Source organism: Manacus candei, unplaced genomic scaffold (assembly GCF_025592945.1).
Source record: "Manacus candei isolate 608988 ecotype Guabito, Panama unplaced genomic scaffold, ASM2559294v1 h1tg000065l, whole genome shotgun sequence".
In the NCBI taxonomy this organism is placed as follows: domain Eukaryota; kingdom Metazoa; phylum Chordata; class Aves; order Passeriformes; family Pipridae; genus Manacus; species Manacus candei.
The window spans coordinates 10,712,006-10,733,778 of NW_026138113.1; the positions used below are offsets into that span (position 1 = coordinate 10,712,006).

General features: G+C 39.5%; 1 protein-coding gene across 3 annotated transcripts in view; it reads right to left on the reverse strand.

The window, feature by feature from the left end:
• The window catches only part of CDH8 (cadherin 8), a 153,562-nt gene that overhangs the window by 67,125 nt on the left and 64,664 nt on the right, over positions 1-21,773 (reverse strand). For all 3 annotated transcript variants that reach the window (XM_051805977.1, XM_051805976.1, XM_051805978.1), the window contains exon 5: positions 11,914-12,033. In XM_051805977.1, coding sequence (XP_051661937.1) covers positions 11,914-12,033 — 120 coding nt within the window. The remainder of the gene's footprint in view (positions 1-11,913; positions 12,034-21,773) is intronic.

Below are 21,773 nucleotides of genomic sequence, written 5' to 3' on the forward strand. Positions count from 1 at the left end.
ATCACAATGGATTAAAAAGTCTCTCTAAGCCTAAGGAAAAAAAATTCTAAATGTTAAACTGAAATATGGACTTTTTTATTTCCCTTTTAATTCATGTTTTAATTCTATTTAAAAAAACCTGAAATAACCCAAAAGAAACCCAAAAAAACCAACCAACCAACCAAACAAACAAAACAAAAACAACAACAACAATAAACAAACAAAAAACCCCAAACCAAACCAAAAACAAACAAAAAACAAAAACAAAAAACCACAAACAAACAAAACAAAACAAAAAAACAAACCAAACCAAAACAAAATCACATTTGTCTGGGCAGGCATTGACAGTAACTCACCAAATCTTTGTAATTCATATATTTCATTAGCTCTCATGTTCTAAGTTGGCTTTTTATACCCATTATTTGTTAAGTATTGTCAGGAGTTTTTGGTTGTCAATCAATACTTCTTGTAAATCTGTTAGTTTTGATTTCTCTGTTGGGACTGGCACAGCTTTGGAGACTCCATACAGCTTTTACTCTTTTGTGTGGCACAGTTTCTATTAAATAAGCTTCTTAGAAATGACACTCTGGCTGAAATGCTAAGATTATCTATTCATGTGGAATAAAGAACTGATCCTGGTCTTTACCATTAATAGAGAGGCCTTTTAGTAAATTCTAACATTTATCAATTCCAAAGTAAATGCTCATATTCATTAATTAGCCATTTATCTTTAATATTATAATCCTAAGAGTGTGATCAGCCCTCCTTTTCGTGGCTGAGCACAGAACCACACAGAGCAAGGGGATGGAAGGCATTTCTAATACAGCAATGTTCTATAACCACCAAACATGACATGGGAGCACTCTTGCAACCTACACTTTTGTACACTATTGCTATAAAATATTTTTGGTTGTTTCCTTAGATATCTTGGAAGTCTAATTCTGGATGAAAACGAAACCCTTATTTTATTTCTGCCACAGCCAAACCAGAGAAATCTCGTGTTCCCTGGGAACTCAGAACCACAGAACAGTTGGGGTTGGAAGGGACCCCCCTGGAGATGATCCAGCCCAAATCCCTGCCAAGGCAGGGTCACCTGCAGCAGGTGACAAAGGGACAGGCCCAGGGGGGTGCACAGTCAGTGATTTTTCATTCCAGGACTGGACAAGAGAGGTTTGAAGCCACAAGGCCAACAGCACTGCAGGCAAACGTGAGTTAGGAGAGAACAGAAGTTACTCTGCAACACACTGAACAATATGCTTGTGTTAAGTTTTCTGAAGGAAAACAGGAGAACAGCAACCCCCAGAAGATAACAATAAACATTTATCAGATGTGATAGGTGCAAAATGCATTCAGTAAAAGAGTAGGGTCATTTCCTCCATGGCAGCCTGGGTAAGGAGAGGAAATGATCCTTATTCCTAAAAGTATTTGACAGCTGAGACCAACTTGGACTGACTGGGTTACTATTTAGGTATAATAATGATGCATTCAGCAAATAAGTCTATTGTTATAAATGAGATGGCTCATAAAAAGCAGGTTAATGCAAACTTAGAGTATCAGAATTTGGTCCACATTCATATTTTTTATTAATAGAGCTGATCCAGAGATCAATAAACCATATTTCAATGGGGTTTGTATTAAGCCTCCTATATTTTTCTCCATTATTATTTTTTAGGCAGAGCTTCTCTGTTTGTTTGGGTTTTTTACCCTAATTTACATAGTTAAGTCTAGCCTACAGATGACTTGTATAAGATGCCATATTTTGTATTCTGCAGTTTCCTCTGAGACAAGTCAATTATTTCACAAAAGTGATGATTTTTCCTAGACATGTATTTTAATTTGTCTCTTAATGTATGGAACAGTCTAGCCCCTGCCTATGGTTTGAAAGATATTAGGAAGATTAAATACTTTAAAAGTGCCTAAAAAAACCCTCTAATTTCTGAGTTCTAAGACATAAAGATGTGGAGGTTTCTTTTTCTGTACAAAGATAATAACACAAGCTGTTATTTCAATAGTTTTATACATATCTGCTGTCTCAGACCATAAACCACTTGCCAGAAGCTGAGTCAAAGACAAAGTCAAGTTTCAATTTCAAACACAATAAAAAGCTAAAAAGCAGTTTACTGTTTAAAGGACTATAAGAGGAATTTAAGGTTTTTAAACATTAAATCCATCCAAATTACACAGGCTCATTGTTGCCACCAGTATTCCTACACTCAGAATCTACAGAATTGAGGTCAGCAAAGGAGAAGTGTTGATACCTCTTAGGAGGCAAATTAATAAACACCATAAAGCTCCATCCTCACCTATTGTGATCAAGACAAACACAGACTGATCTATGCACAGAGTATCTCAAGGATATTTATTTGTTCTTTTGCTTTATTCCCCAGCTCTCAGTCCGGGCTTGCAGGAAGGACTGAAACCTTCTGTTTATTTTTAGAACACAATTCAGGCTTAGCAAATACTAACACACATCCAGCACACAGAACATTAACTCACTGAGCATTCAACCTGCTCTGCTTCAATTCAACCCAGAAACAAATGGAGAATAAAAACATAATCACTTGCAGCATGCAATGATGGATGGAAATGGGATGTGCCAAACAGGAGCAGTTTAAAAGCGAGAGAATTACCATGAACTAATGTCAGGCAGGTAGATGCTTGTTGGAAGATTGTATTCCAAACAGTTATCAATGGCTTACTGTCAGAGTGGAGAGATGGATGACACAGTTCATGGGCTTTGTTCTGCTTCTACCATCATTCAATATTTCCTGAATGATGGAAGGCAGGAAGGCCTTATCAAGCCTTTCAGATAACACAAAGTTGGGAGTCATTGCAAGTACAGGAAGAACAGTTCAAAACAATTTTCACAATTTGGATGGTCTAAAATAGCAGGATGCAACTCCAGTTGGCAAGTAAAGAGCATTTTGCATGGGGGGAAACAATTAACTTCCCAATTACAATAGAGCAGATGACTCACAAGACAGAAGAGAATGTGGAGTCAAAATGAGCTGAGTGCTGATAAAAATGCTCAAACATTTCCTGGTATAGTCATTAACATGTTATACAGAAGAGCTGTGGAATAATCCTTCCACTTCACTCACACAGGTAAGGCTGCAGCTGGACTGGTGTGCCCAGTTTTGAAAAGTGTTGATTTATACAGCCAGGGAAAGGAGGAAATATGTAAAAAATACTGGGAACTACTCTCCTTTTGCACTGGGTATAAGAGAAGAAATCACAGGCCTAAAACATACACCACAAAATGGGTTTCAACTGCACCAAGAGAGATTTCAGTTAAACATTAGGGGAACACTCTCTAAAGGAGAAGGCAAGTACTGACAGAAAGGGCTGCCTGTAGAGTTTCTAGTATTCTCATTCCCATAAGATTTCAAGAATCTATCAGTCAATCATCTGTCAAGAGGGGGAAGGGATAAACCTGATCCTTTTGGGGGAAAGGGCACTCAGTTTTCACTAGAGGTTTCCTCCCTTCATAATGTCTAAGCTAAGGCTTTGTCTCTATGCAGCCTAAAATATTGCACAAACCTTGTCTTATGAAAACATTCAATGGGCATGTAGTACAACCACTAAACAGAAACCTGCATCAGAATTTTCCTACAGATCCTTTGCCTCAAGAGGGAAAGATCAGGAAGCAGGTTGGAAGGTAAAGGAGTCAAGAAGCAATTTATTCCTTTCAAGAATGAAAATCCTCAATATTGGAAGTACCTATTTCTTATTCTTTTTTTTTTTTTTTGGCTGAGTTGCTTTTCCTAAACAGCCATTGGTGTCACACTGCTCAATGGCAAATAAAACAGCTGCAGAAGGGGATTTACTTTTGCAGTGGCCTTAACTGCACACACTGAGCAATTTGCACAATCTGCCTCACAACTTGAATCAGTTAAAATGCACCCCTGTGGACTACTATCAAAAACCTGTTTGGAAGAATATACACTGTCTCACACTGAAAAGGACCAGGGGAAAAGAAGCAACATGTCAGAGGCTGTAGCTCACAAAGAGAAAGAGGAGAAGCAAAAGAAGCAAAAGAAATAAGGATCTGGCTTTCATTTTTCTCTCCATTTTTTAAGGATGTCTTTATGGTAATGCTATAAAATTATACATAATAATAATTGAGAACATGGAACAAAACCAAGCAGGCACTATGCAAAATTGGAATCTGGCCCTGAAAAGCCTTTCTTAAGCATCTCATTCATCTCACGTGTTTTGTTGAAGACTTCCTGCTATTTCAACTTGCACACTTTGGAACTTTCCCTACATCATTTTGGAAGAGCTCAGTAATTGCTTTGATCTTCCTTCCGTGCTAAAATTTTGGTGGAGATTCTTATTAAATAGAACAGTCTTTTAGGACCCAAACTCCTGAAAAATCAATCTTGCAATTTCTTCAGAGAGCCGTGAGAAGCATTCTTTGTATTCCTGTCAAGCACACTGACCTCAGTGATGTTTTAGCAGCCCTTAAAAAAGGTTCACGTGGAGATCTATGGAAAACTTGTGCCATCAATCCTAAAAAATGAATAGATCACAACTAACTTCATTCCAAATTTGAAAAAATGTAGTACTTTGCTGATATGATACAAGAATACTGATCCTCTGGTTTTAATTCTAATTACCCTCACCATAATCTCTTTAATAAGAATTATCATCAAATATTCTAATCCCTTGTTTAGTTCTACTGCCTTAGGATTTTTGTTTTAGCAAGACAAGAAAAATATCTGCAATCTCTGGCAAAGTTGTCTAACTTTCTATAAAAATTATCAATTCCAGGAGTTGTCTGAACTACACTCAGATATAGATGTATTTCAAATCAAAAACATTAGACACAGCAAAAATAATGACTAGGTGGAGAATCAAATACTATATTACACCATTTCCTGTTGAGGGATTCTGTGACATTTTTGTATTTTTAATAGAGAAGATAATAGTGTACATATTTTATTTTAATACTTATTTTTGAAAATTTTATGAGGAAGATGGCAGGTTTTTTTGAACTGTGAGATGAAGTTTGAATATGGCTATATTAATTCTTGTTTCTTGTGTAACCTCCCATCTATTGTATTTTCTTTTTCAGCCCATATTACTGCCAGTTTTGTGTTTTCTGATCTTGTTTTCATTTTGAAGTAGACCTTGCAAATTTGCCATTGAATGTGAAATAACACAACCTACCTTTCACCGTGTGCATTCTGCTAGAAGTATATAATATAGAATATGACTGGATAACACCTATTAGAACATTAAATGTTTTAATTCAGGTGAACTTGTGTCTGGGTTTTATTGAATAGGTAAAAAGCTATAATCTCTACTTACCAGCCATCTCCTTTTCCCTGGGGCCATTTCAGTGGCACAGTGAAAGTATCACCCTCTCAACAACTGAGACTGAATGCAGTAAATAGACATTTTGCACTGCATTTATGACCTTGTTTCCTCAGGATTTTATTTGTAACGATCCTCTAATAGCTATGATTACACTAGACACTTTACAGAAGGTAGCCTTGGATTCTTTTTCAGGTGCTTTCCAGCTCCAGCTGTGTAGTTCAAATTCCTCTCTCTAATTCAGGCTCTTGAAGCACAACATTATTTAGATCTGTTGCCCGTTTTCCTAACTCGGCGTGAGGAACAGTCAAGTTCAAACTACCCCACTAGCTTTCTGAAATGATAGAGGTATTGCTCTGCAATACAAGAAACATGTGGCATCAGCTTTTCTGTTACTGCCATTATTTGATAAACTCTAGAAGCAGATACCACTTTTTTCCCAAATGCCAATCTGCCTTGATCTTAAGCCACTCGGCTTTACCAGCTCCAGACCATCATAACTGCTTTCAAACATCTCTGCAGTGATTTTATACTTCCTTTATTAATCAGAAAAGACAGCTCTTGCTGCTACTGAGGGGCTCAATCCAAGCACCTCATCTCTAATAATTGCTCTTTATGGGTCTAACTAAAAGCAAGAGCGGGGGGACTGACCCTCAGGTCTGTGCTCTGTGTCAGTCCCACTCTCCTAATGGGCTGTCACCAAGACAACTCACAGAGCCACCAGAGACTGTACAAACACCTCAATGCAACTCCTCGGGTTGCACAGTCTGCTCAGTGCACAAAGACAAGAAAGGAATCCCACTGGCTTGAACACAGGCTCTGATTTCAGCCCTGTGCCCAAGCACATCAAATGCTGTCCAGGCAGAGTTGAAGGAGCTGTAACAGCAGCGATCAGGGACAAACTCTAAAAATCCCTGAATCTGCTGGAACCTTTCTGCTGCCTTGGGAATGTTGCTGTCTGGGCTGCATGGACCTGCCTTCTGCATGATGCTGCAAACACCTGCCTGCTTCTAGTGGAAGATGTCCCTGTGCTTGGCAGGGGGTTGGAATGAGATGATCTTTAAGGTCCCTTTTCCAATCCAACCATTCTATCACTCTATGAATCTATAAAAAGAAGTTCCTTCACCTCTCTTGCTAAGACAGAACAACACCTAACCATCCTACTTCATGCCTCTTTTCATTTTTGCAGTTAGAAGTTTACTTACTTTAAATCTGTGGCAACTGGCAAGGATGTGGCAGCAGCACTAGTCAATAAAGGGAGCTAGAAAGCAGCAGTTCAATCCACACTCTGACTCATGTCAAACAAGTTCTCTCTCTACACTAATCCCATGAGGCTTTAAATCTAAAGTATTTAGAAGCTGCACTGTTTAGAAAGGCTCTGTAGAACACGAGTGAGTTCTGCTCCCAGCAGCTCATTACTTTCCCTGTACAGTTGCAGAGCCCTTCCTGTACCAGCACTGCTTTCCCATCTCCCTCCAGTCTGAAATGCTGCCTTGTCATTTTATCATGAGTAACTACAGAAACAGTTCCCGTGTCTCTCTTTTATTAACACCTCTCAAATATTTGTGTAGTGATTTCATATCCTTCTTTAATCACCTTTTATCCAGTTTATACAAATTAAGTTCAATCAATCTTTCATTATAAGCAATATGCTTCTGACCTCAGCTGTGCTGCTTTGAACTGTCCTCGGTATCTCAGCAGGCTTTTTTTATGATGACTGGTCTTATCAGTCCTACACACAATATTCTGAGGGCACCTTGTGCTGTACCATTGCTAATGAACTGGACATCAACAACCAGGTAGAAGAAACACTCTGTAACATCACAAAAATATCAATAACTGAAAAAGTTGCTGCTGTTTACCCTCTTGTTCTCTTACTTCTTTTTATTCTGCTGGACTGTAAATTAAAAAAGATTCAAACCTGGCTTCTGCTGAATGCAGTTTTCATTTCTCCCATTTCATTTCTCATTTAAGTTCTGATTTCAGAACTACAGGGTTCAACACTGTGGACCAGAGAGGGCCACACACTAAATCATTAAAAGCTCTGCTGATTAAAGCATATGCACTTTCAACTGCAAGTTAAAGCAGGTATAGGAAAAAGAGTTGATTTTTCACTCTCCGTAAAAATACCCACATTTATTAGGAGAGTCTTCAGCTTTCTAGTTCTCCTGGCTCTTCTATTCATCTCAGCTGCAGTAACCTGAACCTTGGCTTTGTACCAAAGGGCCATAGCCCAGTTTGAAATGTGCTCTTTCTCACACACAGTAAAGGTCTGTGCCTGACTAATCCCATGTGCTTCCCAGTGCAGGAGGGCGTTGGGTGTAATTTGCCTCGTTCATGGAGCTTTATTTCAGGTATGTGTAGGAGTGACATAATTTAAGTTCATGTGAAATGTAAATAAGTCAGACACAGCTGAAAATGTATTTCCTCTGCCATCCCTATATTGTAGAACACAGTGTCACTTCATATTACACTCCATTATGATAATCTTATTTTAAAGCTGACAGTCATGATTTAAGCTTGAAAAAGCTTAAAAGTGAGAAGTGTACTCCAGCTACTTTTAGCAGCCTTAAGGAACCCCCTTTTCCAGCATTTGGATTGTCATAATTTGGATTATGAGAGAATCCACACAGCTCACATACCTTCATAAATAAAACACAGTAGGCAGGAAGCCTGACATCAGTTAGTGAGATGTAACAATAATGATACAAGGAATGTATTCCAGTCCACCATGAGTTTTGTTACTATTCTGATGTTGTCACAAGTTTTAACTCTCACAAAAAAATCTAAATCTCTATTATTGTCATGTATTATTTATATCTACCCTCTACCCACCAAACCAGTGGTCATATTAAAATTCACCTGTGGAAAGCAAAAAATATTTAGAACAAGCCATCAAAAAAGCATTTACCCTAAGCCATATTCAGAGCACTGAGTGAAAAATAACTTCTGAATTACCTCCTTTCATGTGTCTATAACTCACAGAGAAGAACCTGAGAACCAAAACTGCAGCAGTATATGCATTTTTCATCTCAGGTAATGGAAAATTATTGTTTCACGGGTCACTCACAGGTACTTATTTCTGTGTGCCCAGCATTACAGAATTGTTTCAGTGAGGAGGTTGAGAGTAATGTCAGAGTTTCAACCTCCAGTGTGATTCAGGTGAGGACTACACCCACTTACTGACAAGTCAGTAGGAACCAAGGAGCAGAAGAGTAAGCAATGCTTTCCTCACATTTGCCCTCAGGTGTGACAATCCTTTCTACCACAGGCATGAAACCACATCCCACACCTTTGCTCTCTCTTTTTGTTCAGGTGCTACAGGAGGCAGAGCAGTCAGGAGGCATGGCTGGGATTATTCCCAATGGTTGGCTCTCCACGTGCCATTGAAACAGAGCAGTAAGGTCAAACAATCCTTACTCTGAGCCAGGAAATTAAAAAATGTAGAGACAGTGCAGCCTATCTGTGGCTGCCCTCGTGCTGGTAGCTGCACACATCTAAATTTACTCTTAGTTTCTAATAAACAAAGATAAAAAGGGGCCAGTCATTTATAAAAACAGTGAGTAAATCAGCTCTAAATAGCTATACTTTTGATAACATTTGATACGCTCCCATGAATGACAGAAAATATTTACACTCTTCAGTGGATGACTTTCACATAGTCCATTTCTTAAAATAGTGATTCCATTTTGGGAAAGACACAAGATCTGTGTTCAGGAACAATTCTTTTTCAAATTAATTGAATAGGTTTTCAACTCAGCAGGGCTCTAATGAAATGCAACCGCAGAGGAAACGCAGCCATACACACACCCACGTCCCCTCCCAGCCCCCCAAAAAAACCCCAGTCAAGCCCAGATCCTAAAATACCTACCAGGCTTGGAGGATGAGCTTGAGGTTTGATTTGTGTCGGGTAAAACACTACTACACCTGTTCTGCTTCAGTTTTACGCTGTCACAACAGTCTCCAAACATCTTCCTACAGGAAAACTTTCCCTGAGGGTCCCAAGAACTACATACAAATGTGCAAGAGAATGTGTTTTCCTGGCTTGGTTACTAAAAGCTGAGATGGTTCACACTGCTAACTGGGATAAACTGAAAGAAACAACGAAACACTTACACACTTTCTATTTGCTTTGGACATTTTGTTTTAGAACAGCCTTTTTCACCCTGAGTGACATGTGGCTGCACTTTCTACATAGCTACTTGTCTCTGGTTGACTTAATGACTAGAATTTTATGTATATTTGTTGTTTCCAAACAAACAAATGTGTGCTGTTTGGTGGTAGCTGTGAGAGTAGGGGGGTGGTTCCACTTTGGGTGGAGGCCAGTGCACAGAGATGGCAAAGAAACACAGGACAGGCTCAGAACATAAACTCACCCAGTGGAAATGGTTTAGAGAAGAATATAATTGATGCCCTCCTTCGATCTAGAAGAATGGGGAATCTCAAACCATTTGTTGACTCACAAGCAGCTCCTCAACATGAAGCCACTTGCTCAGGGTCTGAGGCCACAGTTGAATTTTTATGAATAAATTCCCCTCAGAAACTAAAATGTCGTTTTCATGGTAACTGAACTGCTGTGTAAAGGAATATTTGTGACTGGAAATGAAGGTAGGAGGGGGGAATTAATGGTAGTGAAACAGGAGAAAAATCAGGATTTTCAGGTTCACCAGGAAGCCTTGGAGTTCTGTCTGGAGTTCCACGATAATGGAAACAATTTTCCTAGGTGAGGAATACTTACTTCTTTGGATTAAGCATCAGGTTTTAATGCAATACAAATCAGAAATTCGAGTAAAATGAAACAATTTTTAACATTTGGAATATTTCTTTCAGTCTATTTTTCTGTGAAAGAAGTGAAAAATCTTCTGTGTAGGTGGAGAATACATTTCTCAGCTCCTTTAGAAAAGCTGAGGTGTTCTCGTGCTAAGGCACTAACTCTCCCTAATAGAAACTGAGAAAAATCCTACAGCCAATTCCCCTCTAATTAGGTGATGCCAGTCATCACTGCATGCAATAATTTGTAATATTAAAGGAATCAAACAGTATCCTTTGACACTTGATGGTCAGAGGTCTGGTCAGAGTTATATTTCCACACAACTCAGCCAGCAGGAACTAAGGGGCTTCACCAGTAACTCTCTCTTGATACACTTATTTTTGGAACAAGCTGCTCTTCTCCCATTGTACTATGCTGGAGTTATTCTCTGTAAAACTCTATTTTACATGCAATATGAAAATAAAAGACTGAATCACATTCTGGAGGTCACTTTCATGTTTAGGAGAGTTGTCCTTCAACCAGAAGAAAAAACTTTAATGGATTAATCCATTAATCTATTAATATTATTGATGCACACTATTTACATGAAGTCCCTACAAGTTAGGGAATTTCCAGGAATGGCAGATAGTTTTTTCCATGTAATTTCACCAGAAAAATTTAAAGACATTCCAGATTTTGAAGAGCACAAGAGTACTGTGTTTAATGTTGGTGAGAAAACATAGTACACTTGATCTATTAAAAGCATCCTTTAATGATTTCTCCTAGCATTTATTTTATAATTTAGTTAATCTGCACGAGAAGAAGAATTTTTATTCCTGCTTTAATCCTTTACAGTTGTATAAATTCAGGAGGTTTTTTGTATGTTTTAAAATGAGTTTCAGATTTCTTCTCCTTAGGAGATCACAGCTGCTTGACTCACAGTGATTAAAAAGAGCTTCTAGTAACAAGTGAAAGAATATTAGAAATAATATCAAATTACTTTAAAAAACACTTTTTAGACATAACTTAAATAAATTTACTGTAAGTACGACATATGTCCAGAAAACAAGTGGGAATGGATTTATTGGCACTTCTTTCAGATGACTTGCAAGACTATAAAACCACAGAGAAATAGTCATCCTAAATGCATGCTCATAAAACTCCACATCAACACTCAGTATGATGCTCTTTCTCTCCCCAGATTGATCCACCCGAGCAAAAAAAGAAAAATAATTTTAATGGAAACACAAAACATATTCACTAAAATTCTCAAGCTAAACTGTACTTGCTTTAAGTGGAAACACTATAGTCTCCTATTGAAAATTACATTATGTTCATTAAATTCCCTGGGCCAGGCCTTAAAATCCCTGATCAGTTATAAGTCATACAGCTCTTTCTCTGCCTTCAGTTTTGCTTTGGTAACTTCTGCAACTTTACCATCACCCTTATTGTCCTTAACACATATTTTTCCTTTCTCTTGTCACAGGATCAGACTCTGAGGGAACCCAGGTTAGACCCTGTCACCCCTGGGTGGTGCTGACAGACACCCACACTCTCTGATTGCTGTATGGGATACAGGAGAGGCACGGGGTGGACACCTGTATAAATACAATCATGGAATTGTTTCCACTGGAAAAGACCTTTAAGACCATGGAGTCCAAACACACCCACACTGCCAAGCCCAGCATTAAACCACGTCACAAGTGCCACACCCTCACAGCTTTAAACCCCCCAGGGATGGTGACTCTGTCACAGGGCTGGGCAGCCTTTTCCACAAAGATAGTTTTCCTATGCCCAACCTAAGCCTCTCCTGGTGCAGCTCAAAGTCATTTCATAAGCCAGGGATTCCCATTCCCATCACCTACCTGTGTGTGGCTCAATGGAGAAGTAAGGCTGTCCTTCCAGAATGCTATAAACCAGCTTGGCACTATTCCCATACACTGGGTCATCTGCATCCGTAGCTGTGACTTTAGTAACAAAGGTGCCTAAACAGAAAGAATGCACACAATTAATGCTTACACTCACTAGAGATTTGCATATGTTTCTCAGAAACTAATGTGAAACAAAGATTCATTTCCTTGTGAGCTGTGTAACAATAGTAAGAAATAAAAACCATCGGTAACCAGTTAAAACATTAGTTGTGGAACAGAAACAAAACATTTTTCCTTCAAGCTGATGTATGCCAGCAGCCTGAATTTCTGGGTGAAACAAAAACCCTTTTAGTATCTGTATTATTTAAGGTTTCTTTGTAGAATGCATTTAAAGCTACCTGATAGATCTGTGTAGACTTCAAGCACTTGCAAAGGAATCATATCAAAGGGATATGAAATAGAAGGTTAATAATAAATATAATATGCTGCATTTAAAACACAATTTCACATTTGAAAGGACCTTGCCAAGTTACAGAGACCACACTGAAAAACAATAATAAAAGGGATTCTTTTTTCTTCTCTTGGCTTGCAGCCATGATAATGATTTGATGTGGCCACAGTGACAGAGTTAGGACAACAACTATTGTCTCTGGAATGAGCCTCTGCCACTCAGGGGGCCATTGTCTAGCCAGAGTTATAAATTCCATACTCTGTCAAAAATAAATAGAAAAAAAATTAAAGAAAATTGCCCTTTTTATTTTTTAAGGCAACGTAGCACTTGCAGTTTCTGTAAGAAGCAAAATGGAATGAAATTCAGTTGGTTGCATTAAGGTTGCTGCAGAGACCTTTTTCTTGGCTGAAATAAAAGTATGATTGCATTAATTAGGCTTACAATAAAGGCAATATCTACAGGAGGAGAGACAGCAAGAGCAGGAGGGAGGATAAGGGCTGAATTACGATTCTTATGGTCAGAATGGAAAAGAATTTATAGCACCCACCCAAATCTGCCCCTTCCTGGATATGCCTCCTGTGCCTTCTCACACTTTGTGTGCTGCTGAATCCAAAGGACAGGTCACTTCAGGACAGGAGCAGGAAAGCAAAGGGGAAGGAGATCCCTTTGGCACATCCTGGCCCTGTGCTCTCTCTCCCTCTTTCCCTGTAGGCACAGAGCTGATACACTCCAGGCACATGCAAATTATTTAGAGGAATGTTTGCACATTTAGATATAATTTGCTTTCCCTCCTGGCCACTTCCAGCATCAGAGCAGGGTGTGGGGCTGGCAGGGGTTGGGAAGATGGATAACACCTCACTTATGGACTGCACGTTCTGCTGGGACTGAAGTTGTGGCAGGTTTGCTGCATGGAAGTAATGGGATAATTGCCAGGGAAGGGAATGTGGGCTGCAGAACTACATCTTACTAGAGAAAAAAAAAAAAGCCTATGGCTTGCATTGGTCATTTATTTTTGGTGTAAATTAAACCATTCTTAGAGGGGACATTATCAGCAAAGGGAGGCAGGTCAGTTTGCTGTGCAAGTTCCACCACAGCCCCACCTGGCAGGAAAATCTCTCCTCTGCTCAGCAGGGTCCAGAGTAGTCCTGCAACTGATGCACCCCTTGGAAAAGGAATATTATGCTACTATCTCTATCTTCGAGAGATGCTCGCTGAACCTGTTCTTGCAAACATGTAAACTGTTCATGTTTTGAAGCTTAATTTGGTGTTGAAAGGTGATCTTATACCCAACCTTTAATATAACAGACTTTAACCTGCCACCAGGCTTGAGAAATGGACTTTATCCTCAACATGATGGTTGGTTTGTAGGGAATTAATGTCAGAAATTTGTTGTCCAGCCAACTACAGATGTTGCTGTACACCCAGACACTGACAGTGCCTGGGAGGTTTGAGTGGAAATGATAAAGGTGACAGGTGACCCAAATGTGGTACCCAGCCCTGGGGCAAGTACAGCATCCTCTGCCTGTAGGTGATACCCTGACTGACCTCCCTCATATACAGGAAAATACAAACAGTAACAGGGAAGCAACCACGGGGCACACCCAGAGGCCACTGCACAGGCTACAGAAAATAAACAAAATAGGGAACAACAGCAAGGAAGTTTGCAGGAAGCTTGAGTGTGGATGTTGCAGGAACAGGGGAACAGAAGGCACTGTCATGGCTTGCCCACAGCAGTTCCAGAGCAGGAAAAGCTGTAGCTAACAGGATTGTCCCACATATTTAAGTTCTGCTGGCTCACCTTTCCCAAGTCCTGCACCAGCTACAAGAGCAGTCCTTTGGTGTTCCCACAGACAGCAATCTCTCAGCCAGGTTGTGCCCCCTCTCTCATCAAATCCAGGCTACAGCCCCAGCACAACATTGCCTGCAGTTCTCAGCTGTGTGGGACACCAGAGAGGGATGTCGGGGGTCAGAGCTTCCTTCAGCTGGATTCAAGCTGAAACAGCAGGAGATGTACCTGTTTCTGTGGCTGCCACCCTAAAACTTTTAGTTTGTAACCTTCAAAGACAGAGGAGGTTTGTGCAGAACATCCTACAATGGGGCAGGGCTGGAATAAGATAAGGCTCATCACAGAACAGTGAAAATTTTTGTAAGAGTATTTTATCTAGGCTGTTTCATTTTGTTTCCATTATATACTTTATACACAAAGGAAAATAAAGAAGTAAGACTGTTGACTTCTTGGAGATTGTGTTTGATTTGCTTAGCTGGCTCTCATTTCAAAGGCCTTCAGAAATAATTACATTGCTTGTTTAGAAAGATTTGGTATATAATGTCTATTCTTATCTTATTTCACTTGAGAATTTCTGAAGAACTTTTTATAGATATTTATTTCAAGATTCCCAAACTTAAATGGGTCTGCTGATTCTTTGATAAGCGCATTCTTTATCCCAAGTGTTCATTAGATATTAAAGTTGAATACACCCTAATAAAAAGAGGCAATCAGTGCCTAACACTGCTTCAAATCCTGATGCTCAGCTATCAAGATTTTTTTCTTCTGATATAAAATAATTTAATCACTTATTGAGCCCCGAGTTCAAATGAAGTTTATACATATATTAAAAATACACGTGTCATATGTATACCAGTATTCCCATCCATTGTTTATACACACAGAAAGTGGGGGGAGTGGCACATCCTTCTTTTTCTTTCCCTTACAGGTCACTTGAAATGCAATAATCTCACCTAATATAACTAATGAAGGGAATGGAAAACTAAAATACTCTCCCTTCTCCTAGAAATCAGCTTCTTACCCACCCAGTCTCTGCCACTCAGCACTTCATTGCCAACCATCACACACTTCTCAGAAGGTCTCTCAAAGTCAGTAATTTGCTCTCAACGATCTTACTGATGAAAATTGTTTATGAAAGATGTACATGATCATGAAACAGAAATTAAAGAAATTGCTTCCACTATGGAAATTAGTTAAGCTTTGGCATAGTTTAAATTTGATCACCTTTAATTTGATTTTTTTTTTCTTTGTGCCTTGAATCAAATCTTTTGCAGGTGTGAAATATACCACATTATTCTGTTCACAGTGGCAATAAGAAGTATATTTAGGAGCAAACTGTGTCCCCTCTGCAGCTGCAGGTGATATTGCTCCATCAGTGCTGTGCTGGTTCCACTAAGGGTTCAGATGTAGCAACTGATCCCAACACCACAGGTGACAGAACCCTCTGCACCAAAAGGTTTAGAGAACTGAGAGATTCCTGAGGGGAAAAAATGAGGCAGAAAAAGAGGAACTCACAGCCACCATGGCTGTTATTTAGGCAATCTCACAGCAGAACTCTCCAAGCTTTGGATTATCAATATTTAAGCAGGATTTTACTCCACTGCAGTTATAAACTACATGTACATAAATATTTTTTACATGCGTAATGCGCTTAAAGTTTTAAAGATAAAAATCTTGCATTGGAAAAGCTGTAAGAATGCAGGGGAGAGCATTTATTACGTAAATGCTCTTGGAAAAACAACATTCTGGGTTCTGCCCAGCAAATAAACAGTGAAGGTTTGTGTTTGTGTTTAATTTTGACTGCATTTGGCTTGTGTTTGTTTCTTTGTCAATGCTACAACAAACTCATTTAGCCAGAGACTATAAATTTGAAATGGTGCCATTTTTACAAGAAAGCCACTATTATAGTCCAAGTCACTGTTGTCCTAATTACAATAATATTGCAGTTTTATATAATCTGGCCCAACAACATAATCACTGTTTCTTTTTTTCTTTATGTACCTAATGCTGCCTTATGCAAACCAAAACCTTTTTTTTTTTCAATACATGAGGCAAATTTTAAGACGTTTAGGTAAAAAACTTTCTGGGTTTTTTTTCCTGAGGTGCACTTTTGCAATGCTAATAACCCTTAATTATGGATTTAATCGCCATAAATATGGACTGCAAAGAGATTCAACAGATTTTAATTAATGAACACTTCTACTGTGCTTTCGCCATTAACCGGTGCTGATTGTTTTACTCTGTTAGTGTCGGACTTTCTTTTTGCAACAGGCCAGCAATCAGAGACACAATTAACACTAAAAGTATTCTTATATGGCTAGGTAGGAAAGGCTGTGTTTGCTGGCAAACTAAGATTAAAAACCACCATAAAAAAATAAGATGTGTGTGCTCAGCTACTGCTTTTCTGTTGCTTTGGCTATGTTTTTATGTGCAAGTCAGGGTACACATTCTGCACATTAGTCAGAAAGAAAAATGCATATGCTGCCACAGGGAGTAGGAAAGCAAATTTTTTTTTGGTGTGGCAGTGAAATGTGTGTACTGGGGAAAAAAAAAACCCCAAAAATCAAACTTGAATGTTCTAGAGGAGGTAATGCATAGTCGGTGCCAGCAATTTACATGAATCCATATTCAATGAAGCAACCATTTTGTTGAAAGATTGTAATGGCTGGTGAAAATAAATAATGTGACCATAATGCAACCTAGTGGGACCATGTTTTCTCATCTACTCAGGGACTTCTGGGTTTGTTTTTTTTTTTGCTTTACTGATGCCCTTTCTGATCTCATTCACTCCTTCTCTCCTAATCTTCCCAAGTCTTGACAGGCTGAAATCTCCATTTCATTCAGAAGACCTGATTACCAACCGGACAGGGCATTAAGAGAGTATTTGCATGACAAAGCCCTGCCATTATTTACCAACTCTTTTGTTTTCCTAAGAGGATCACAGTGCTTCCAACCCCTAGCTGGATTTGGAGTTGGGTTGATAGTAGCCCTGCAGTCAGGGGTGGTCACAGCAAGGCATTGTTTGTCTCCAGCAGGTCAGATAAGCATTCTTTCCAAAATGAAGCCTTTTCTTCACTGGCCTTCCTTGCTATAATCTCACAGGTAGCATGACAGTTGTTGTCATGGTAACAATTTTTTATTGAATAAAACTGCAATAATCTCATAAAAACCTGCATAACTTCTTGACATGTAAATTATTACTGCCTCAAAGCTGCAGAAACTTATTCTTATTTGTTTTTCATTGTTTCTGGGTTTTTAAATACAAAACCACAGTTTTAAGCATTATCATCTATTATTCTCTATCAGACCATTTCTAAATACAGAATCTATGAATTAGAGGTTTCACTAACCAAATAAAGAAAATGTATATGAAATAGGAATCTGTGTAACGCACTTTAGAACTTGTTAACATATTCAAATTACACACATAAAATGTCATTGCATAGCTTGGTGTTCATGCAAATATACATACACATATTGCAGGTATGTTGCACAAGTTTTAGGGTTCTTTTGCAGATCATATGTTAATTCATCCCTACCTTCTACACTGTACTTCAATGTGTTTTTATTGTTATTAATAGCTGCTTTAGTGCAAAAGCTTTAAGACCCCAAAACATGGATCAGATTTCACAGCCCAGGAAAGTTCTCTCTCCAAAGACTCCAAGAGTCAAGTGCCAGGAAAGGGAAAGGGAAATGCAGACAGACAACCAAAGACAGACAAAGAGTTTGTCCTGCGTGGCCAGTTGGACTCAATGATCCTTGTGGGTCCTTCCCAACTCGGGATACTCCCTGATTCTCTGATTCCATGATGTAAATCAGTTTGGGAAGGAATGCTGCTGGCACTTGGTGCTGCTGTCAGGTGTCACACGTGCCCACAGGACATCAGCAGCAGGGAAGGGCTTTAAGGTCTGCTTTGAGAACAGCTGACAGAGGTCTCCTGTGAGTTTTTCAGGTCTTCCCACACTTAAAGGAAAGCATGTGAAAAACAGAAAAATATTTGCTCTTTAAGTGTCCAGTGGAGTCCTTTCAGTGACAGAAAATGAATGGAAGCAGAGGTAAAGGGTAGAGATACGGGCCAGAATAGTCCACTAAGGGAAAAATGAGCAACTTGTGCTTGACATGCTGGGAGACAGGAAGGTCAGAATGCATTCTACTGTATCTATGGTAGGAATCCAATATACAGTCATTTCTAGAGGGAGAAATGAGAAAGAAAATTTGTGTGTTACAGATGTAATACTGGTGTGTTGCTGATGAGAACCATACAAATACACAGATACAAGACTTCACTTAATCTTCTGCCAAGAGAAAAACAACAACAAAAGCTTCCTTGCAATGAGAAATTGTACAAGGAGGAATAGCTCCCCAAGGGAAATAACAGAATCCTCCTCACTGAAGAGTTCACTCTCTTGCACAGGATGCTGGATAATGTATTCTAAGGGAAAACCCTAGAAAGACAGGAAGATTAACTAATAGGGTAATTTGTCTTTCCCAGCTGTAATTTATTTGACTCTAAGTAGTGAAATACTGTGATGCTGTCATGATCTTGTTTATGATGATTAAGGTAAGGAAGAAGGAAAGGAGGGTTATTCATACAACTCAGTTTTAGGCACAACTGGCTAAATTACATACCTTGCTGCACCAGCTTCCTGCTCTACCTAAGGGAGGAAGACAGTCATCCTCTCCTGGGATCCTCCTTTCTTGGAAGACCAGAGAGGAATCCCAATTAAACCAGCCAGCTAATGGGAATGCCTAAATGACAATAATGACTCCTCTCTGATGTCTGTGCTCAAAAGAGGCCACTCCAGTCTCTACCAGCCCTCCAGGAACTTCAGGCATGTAAAGCTGACACACCACTGCACAGGACAAGTAGAAACCTTGCAAGACTTTTGGGTTTGTTTACATTATTTTCCATATATATATATATATATATAAAATAGAATCACAGAATCATTAAGGTTGGAAAAGATCTCCAAGATCATCAAGTCCACCCTGTGCCCAATGCCTACCTTGTCCCACAGCACTGAGTGCCATGTCCAGTCCTTCCTTGGACACCTCCAGGGACAGGTTCTCCACCACCTCCCTGGGCAGCCCCTTCCAAGGCCTGACCACCCTTTCCAGGAAGAAATTCCTCCTGATGTCCAACCTGCCCCTCCCCTGGCACAGCTGGAGGCCATTTTCTCTTGTAAGCATATATACCTATAAACACCTGTGTGCACTTATGTACTCACCTAAACAGCTGTATACACTTTGTGTAATAAGTTTCAACTGATATAGCTCATATTCAGTCTTTTAAAACTAACATAAAACATTGGAGAGACAAATCATTACTTGCTTATTTTGCCAGTTTGTTTTATATAAGTAGTTGCATGTACAGTCACTAAAATGCAGAGAAAAAGAGATTTGAGAACTCAGTACTCTATAGACCTATAGGAAATGGTTTGTGCTGCCCTAAAAGAACTGATAATCTAGACCAAATGTTTTAACACCTGAAAAATATGACTTAGTGAAGGTATCTGAAAGAATCCAACTGGAGCAACTTGATGTGCAATAAAGTATAAAGTACCACACAGGAAAATGCAAGAAACTGTTTCCTGATTCCACCAGGAAAATAATCTTTTCATACCTTTGATATACTTAGTGAGATTTATCTCCAGAAGCAGAAGAGGTATCCAAATTGTTTCTTTCAAATGTTCCATATTTCTCAATGCAATTTTTGGAGTAGATAGCTTAGAAAGTCAATGAACTCTTTGAAGACTGTTAACATCATGCAGTACATGCACGAGTCAAAACCAATGACAGCTGAACAACCCACCACAGGCAACACAACAATGCTTTTCTGGATTGCTCACGTGTCATTTGAAGGATTTTTTTATCATGTGAGGGAAATGGGGAAAAAAAGCCCCATATTCTATGCAAATATGTGAGTGCAGAAGTATGAGAGGTGCCTGCTCTGCCTGGGAGAAAGGCACTGTCTGTCCATCCCGTGCCAATGGAGAGAGCTGGCAGGGTGGGCACCACAGGGTTATAATGGGGGCTGGGGAAGGCAGGGCTGGAAAATCTAATCAGCTGCACAGCGCCCGATTTTTTGTGCATAAACTTAATTGTTTTGGAACTGCGACGCCACCTTTTTATGTGATTTTTTTGGAAACAAAAAGTATTTTCCGTGAGAAGTATGCATTCAGATTTTGGGATGTAGACTCCTCTCTGGCAATTATCCTTGCTGATGTTGCTTGGGTTTACCTTGTGTGGGTCTAACAAGAAAGGACACTGCCTTTTCCATTTTAAGGCTGGCAGTTCTTTTTTGCTACAACTTATGAGATGGTGCCATTAGAGAGCCTGCAGGTATTCCTTTATAAATTCCCCTGGGTGGCTGTTTGTTAGGATTAGTACATGGTCTGGAACATCACAGGCAACAGTAGAAGGGTAAAATATATTTTATGTTTGGCTTAAAGAATTATGTTTTCCTTTCATGCTGTTTTTTTTTATCCTCCCTTTATATATCACCCTCTCTATAGAATATTAATTGATATTTGCGAGAGAAGTGGGAAATAGCTACTCTTCTTTTCAGGACTTTTTGAAAGACTGCTTGTCTCTAATCAATTGACCATTTCATCAGCATTCGTTCTGCAAGGTCCCCAGGCAAAGGCAGTAAAATTGGATGATCACTGTACACTATATTACCAAGCAGGAAGAAAAAAAAGGTACTATAAGTCTTGTTGATTTCGATGAAAGTTTCGGGTTAGGCTCAGGTGTATTGTAAAAAAATATAAATAAATAATAAAGCAGCCCTGGCTGTTTGCTGCAGAAATGCTTTCAGTGATGAGTTTCTGCAGTGAGAACAGAGAAGGGCTGGTGTCACCTCCCAGCTGGGACGCTCTGCTGGCTTTGTCTGGGGGAGGGAAGCCCACAATGACACCAGCTGTAATCCAGGGTGGCAAAGCAGACTCGGAAATATTGTGCCCTCAGGCCACTGCAGAGCCAACACACGGCAGAGCAGAGCCCGTTTGAGCCCCAGGGAAGGGGCACAGTGGAATCTCCAGCACTGGATTCCCAAGGAAGCCCTGTGACAGCAGCTCCAGGGACAACTGCTGGGCTGTATTCAGGGAGGAACATTAAGTGCTGCAGATTCAGCAGCTAAACAAAGACAGAGGCATCAATTTGGGGCAGGTGGGGAATGACCAGTGCCTGAATCACACCCAAATCTTATTTTGCCAAATATCAAGTGTGTCCCTCAAAGACAGACATCTAACAAAGGCCACTTGAATTAAGAATTTTAAATGGAATATTGGTGCCCGTGCTCTAAAGTCTAGTCTTTGTGCTAACAGAGTGAAAGAAGTCATATTAATAAAAGTTTCTGTGCAAATATAACCACACCGAATTTAATTTTCTGACCTAGAAGTTTCTGCCTCAGGGTTAGAGCTCGTCTACATTTTCCATGGTTGAAAAAAGTCAGAATATGCTCCAGACCAGTTAGTTGTGTGGCATCTCATAGAGCCTCAGTCTGGCAGGAATCTGTGCTGCTCTGCTTGTCTGTTTTCCACTTAGGCATCATCCTCTGGCAAGCAAATGGGCTCATGCCACAAGCCAAGATGTTTGGAAAAAATGAGATGGCACACT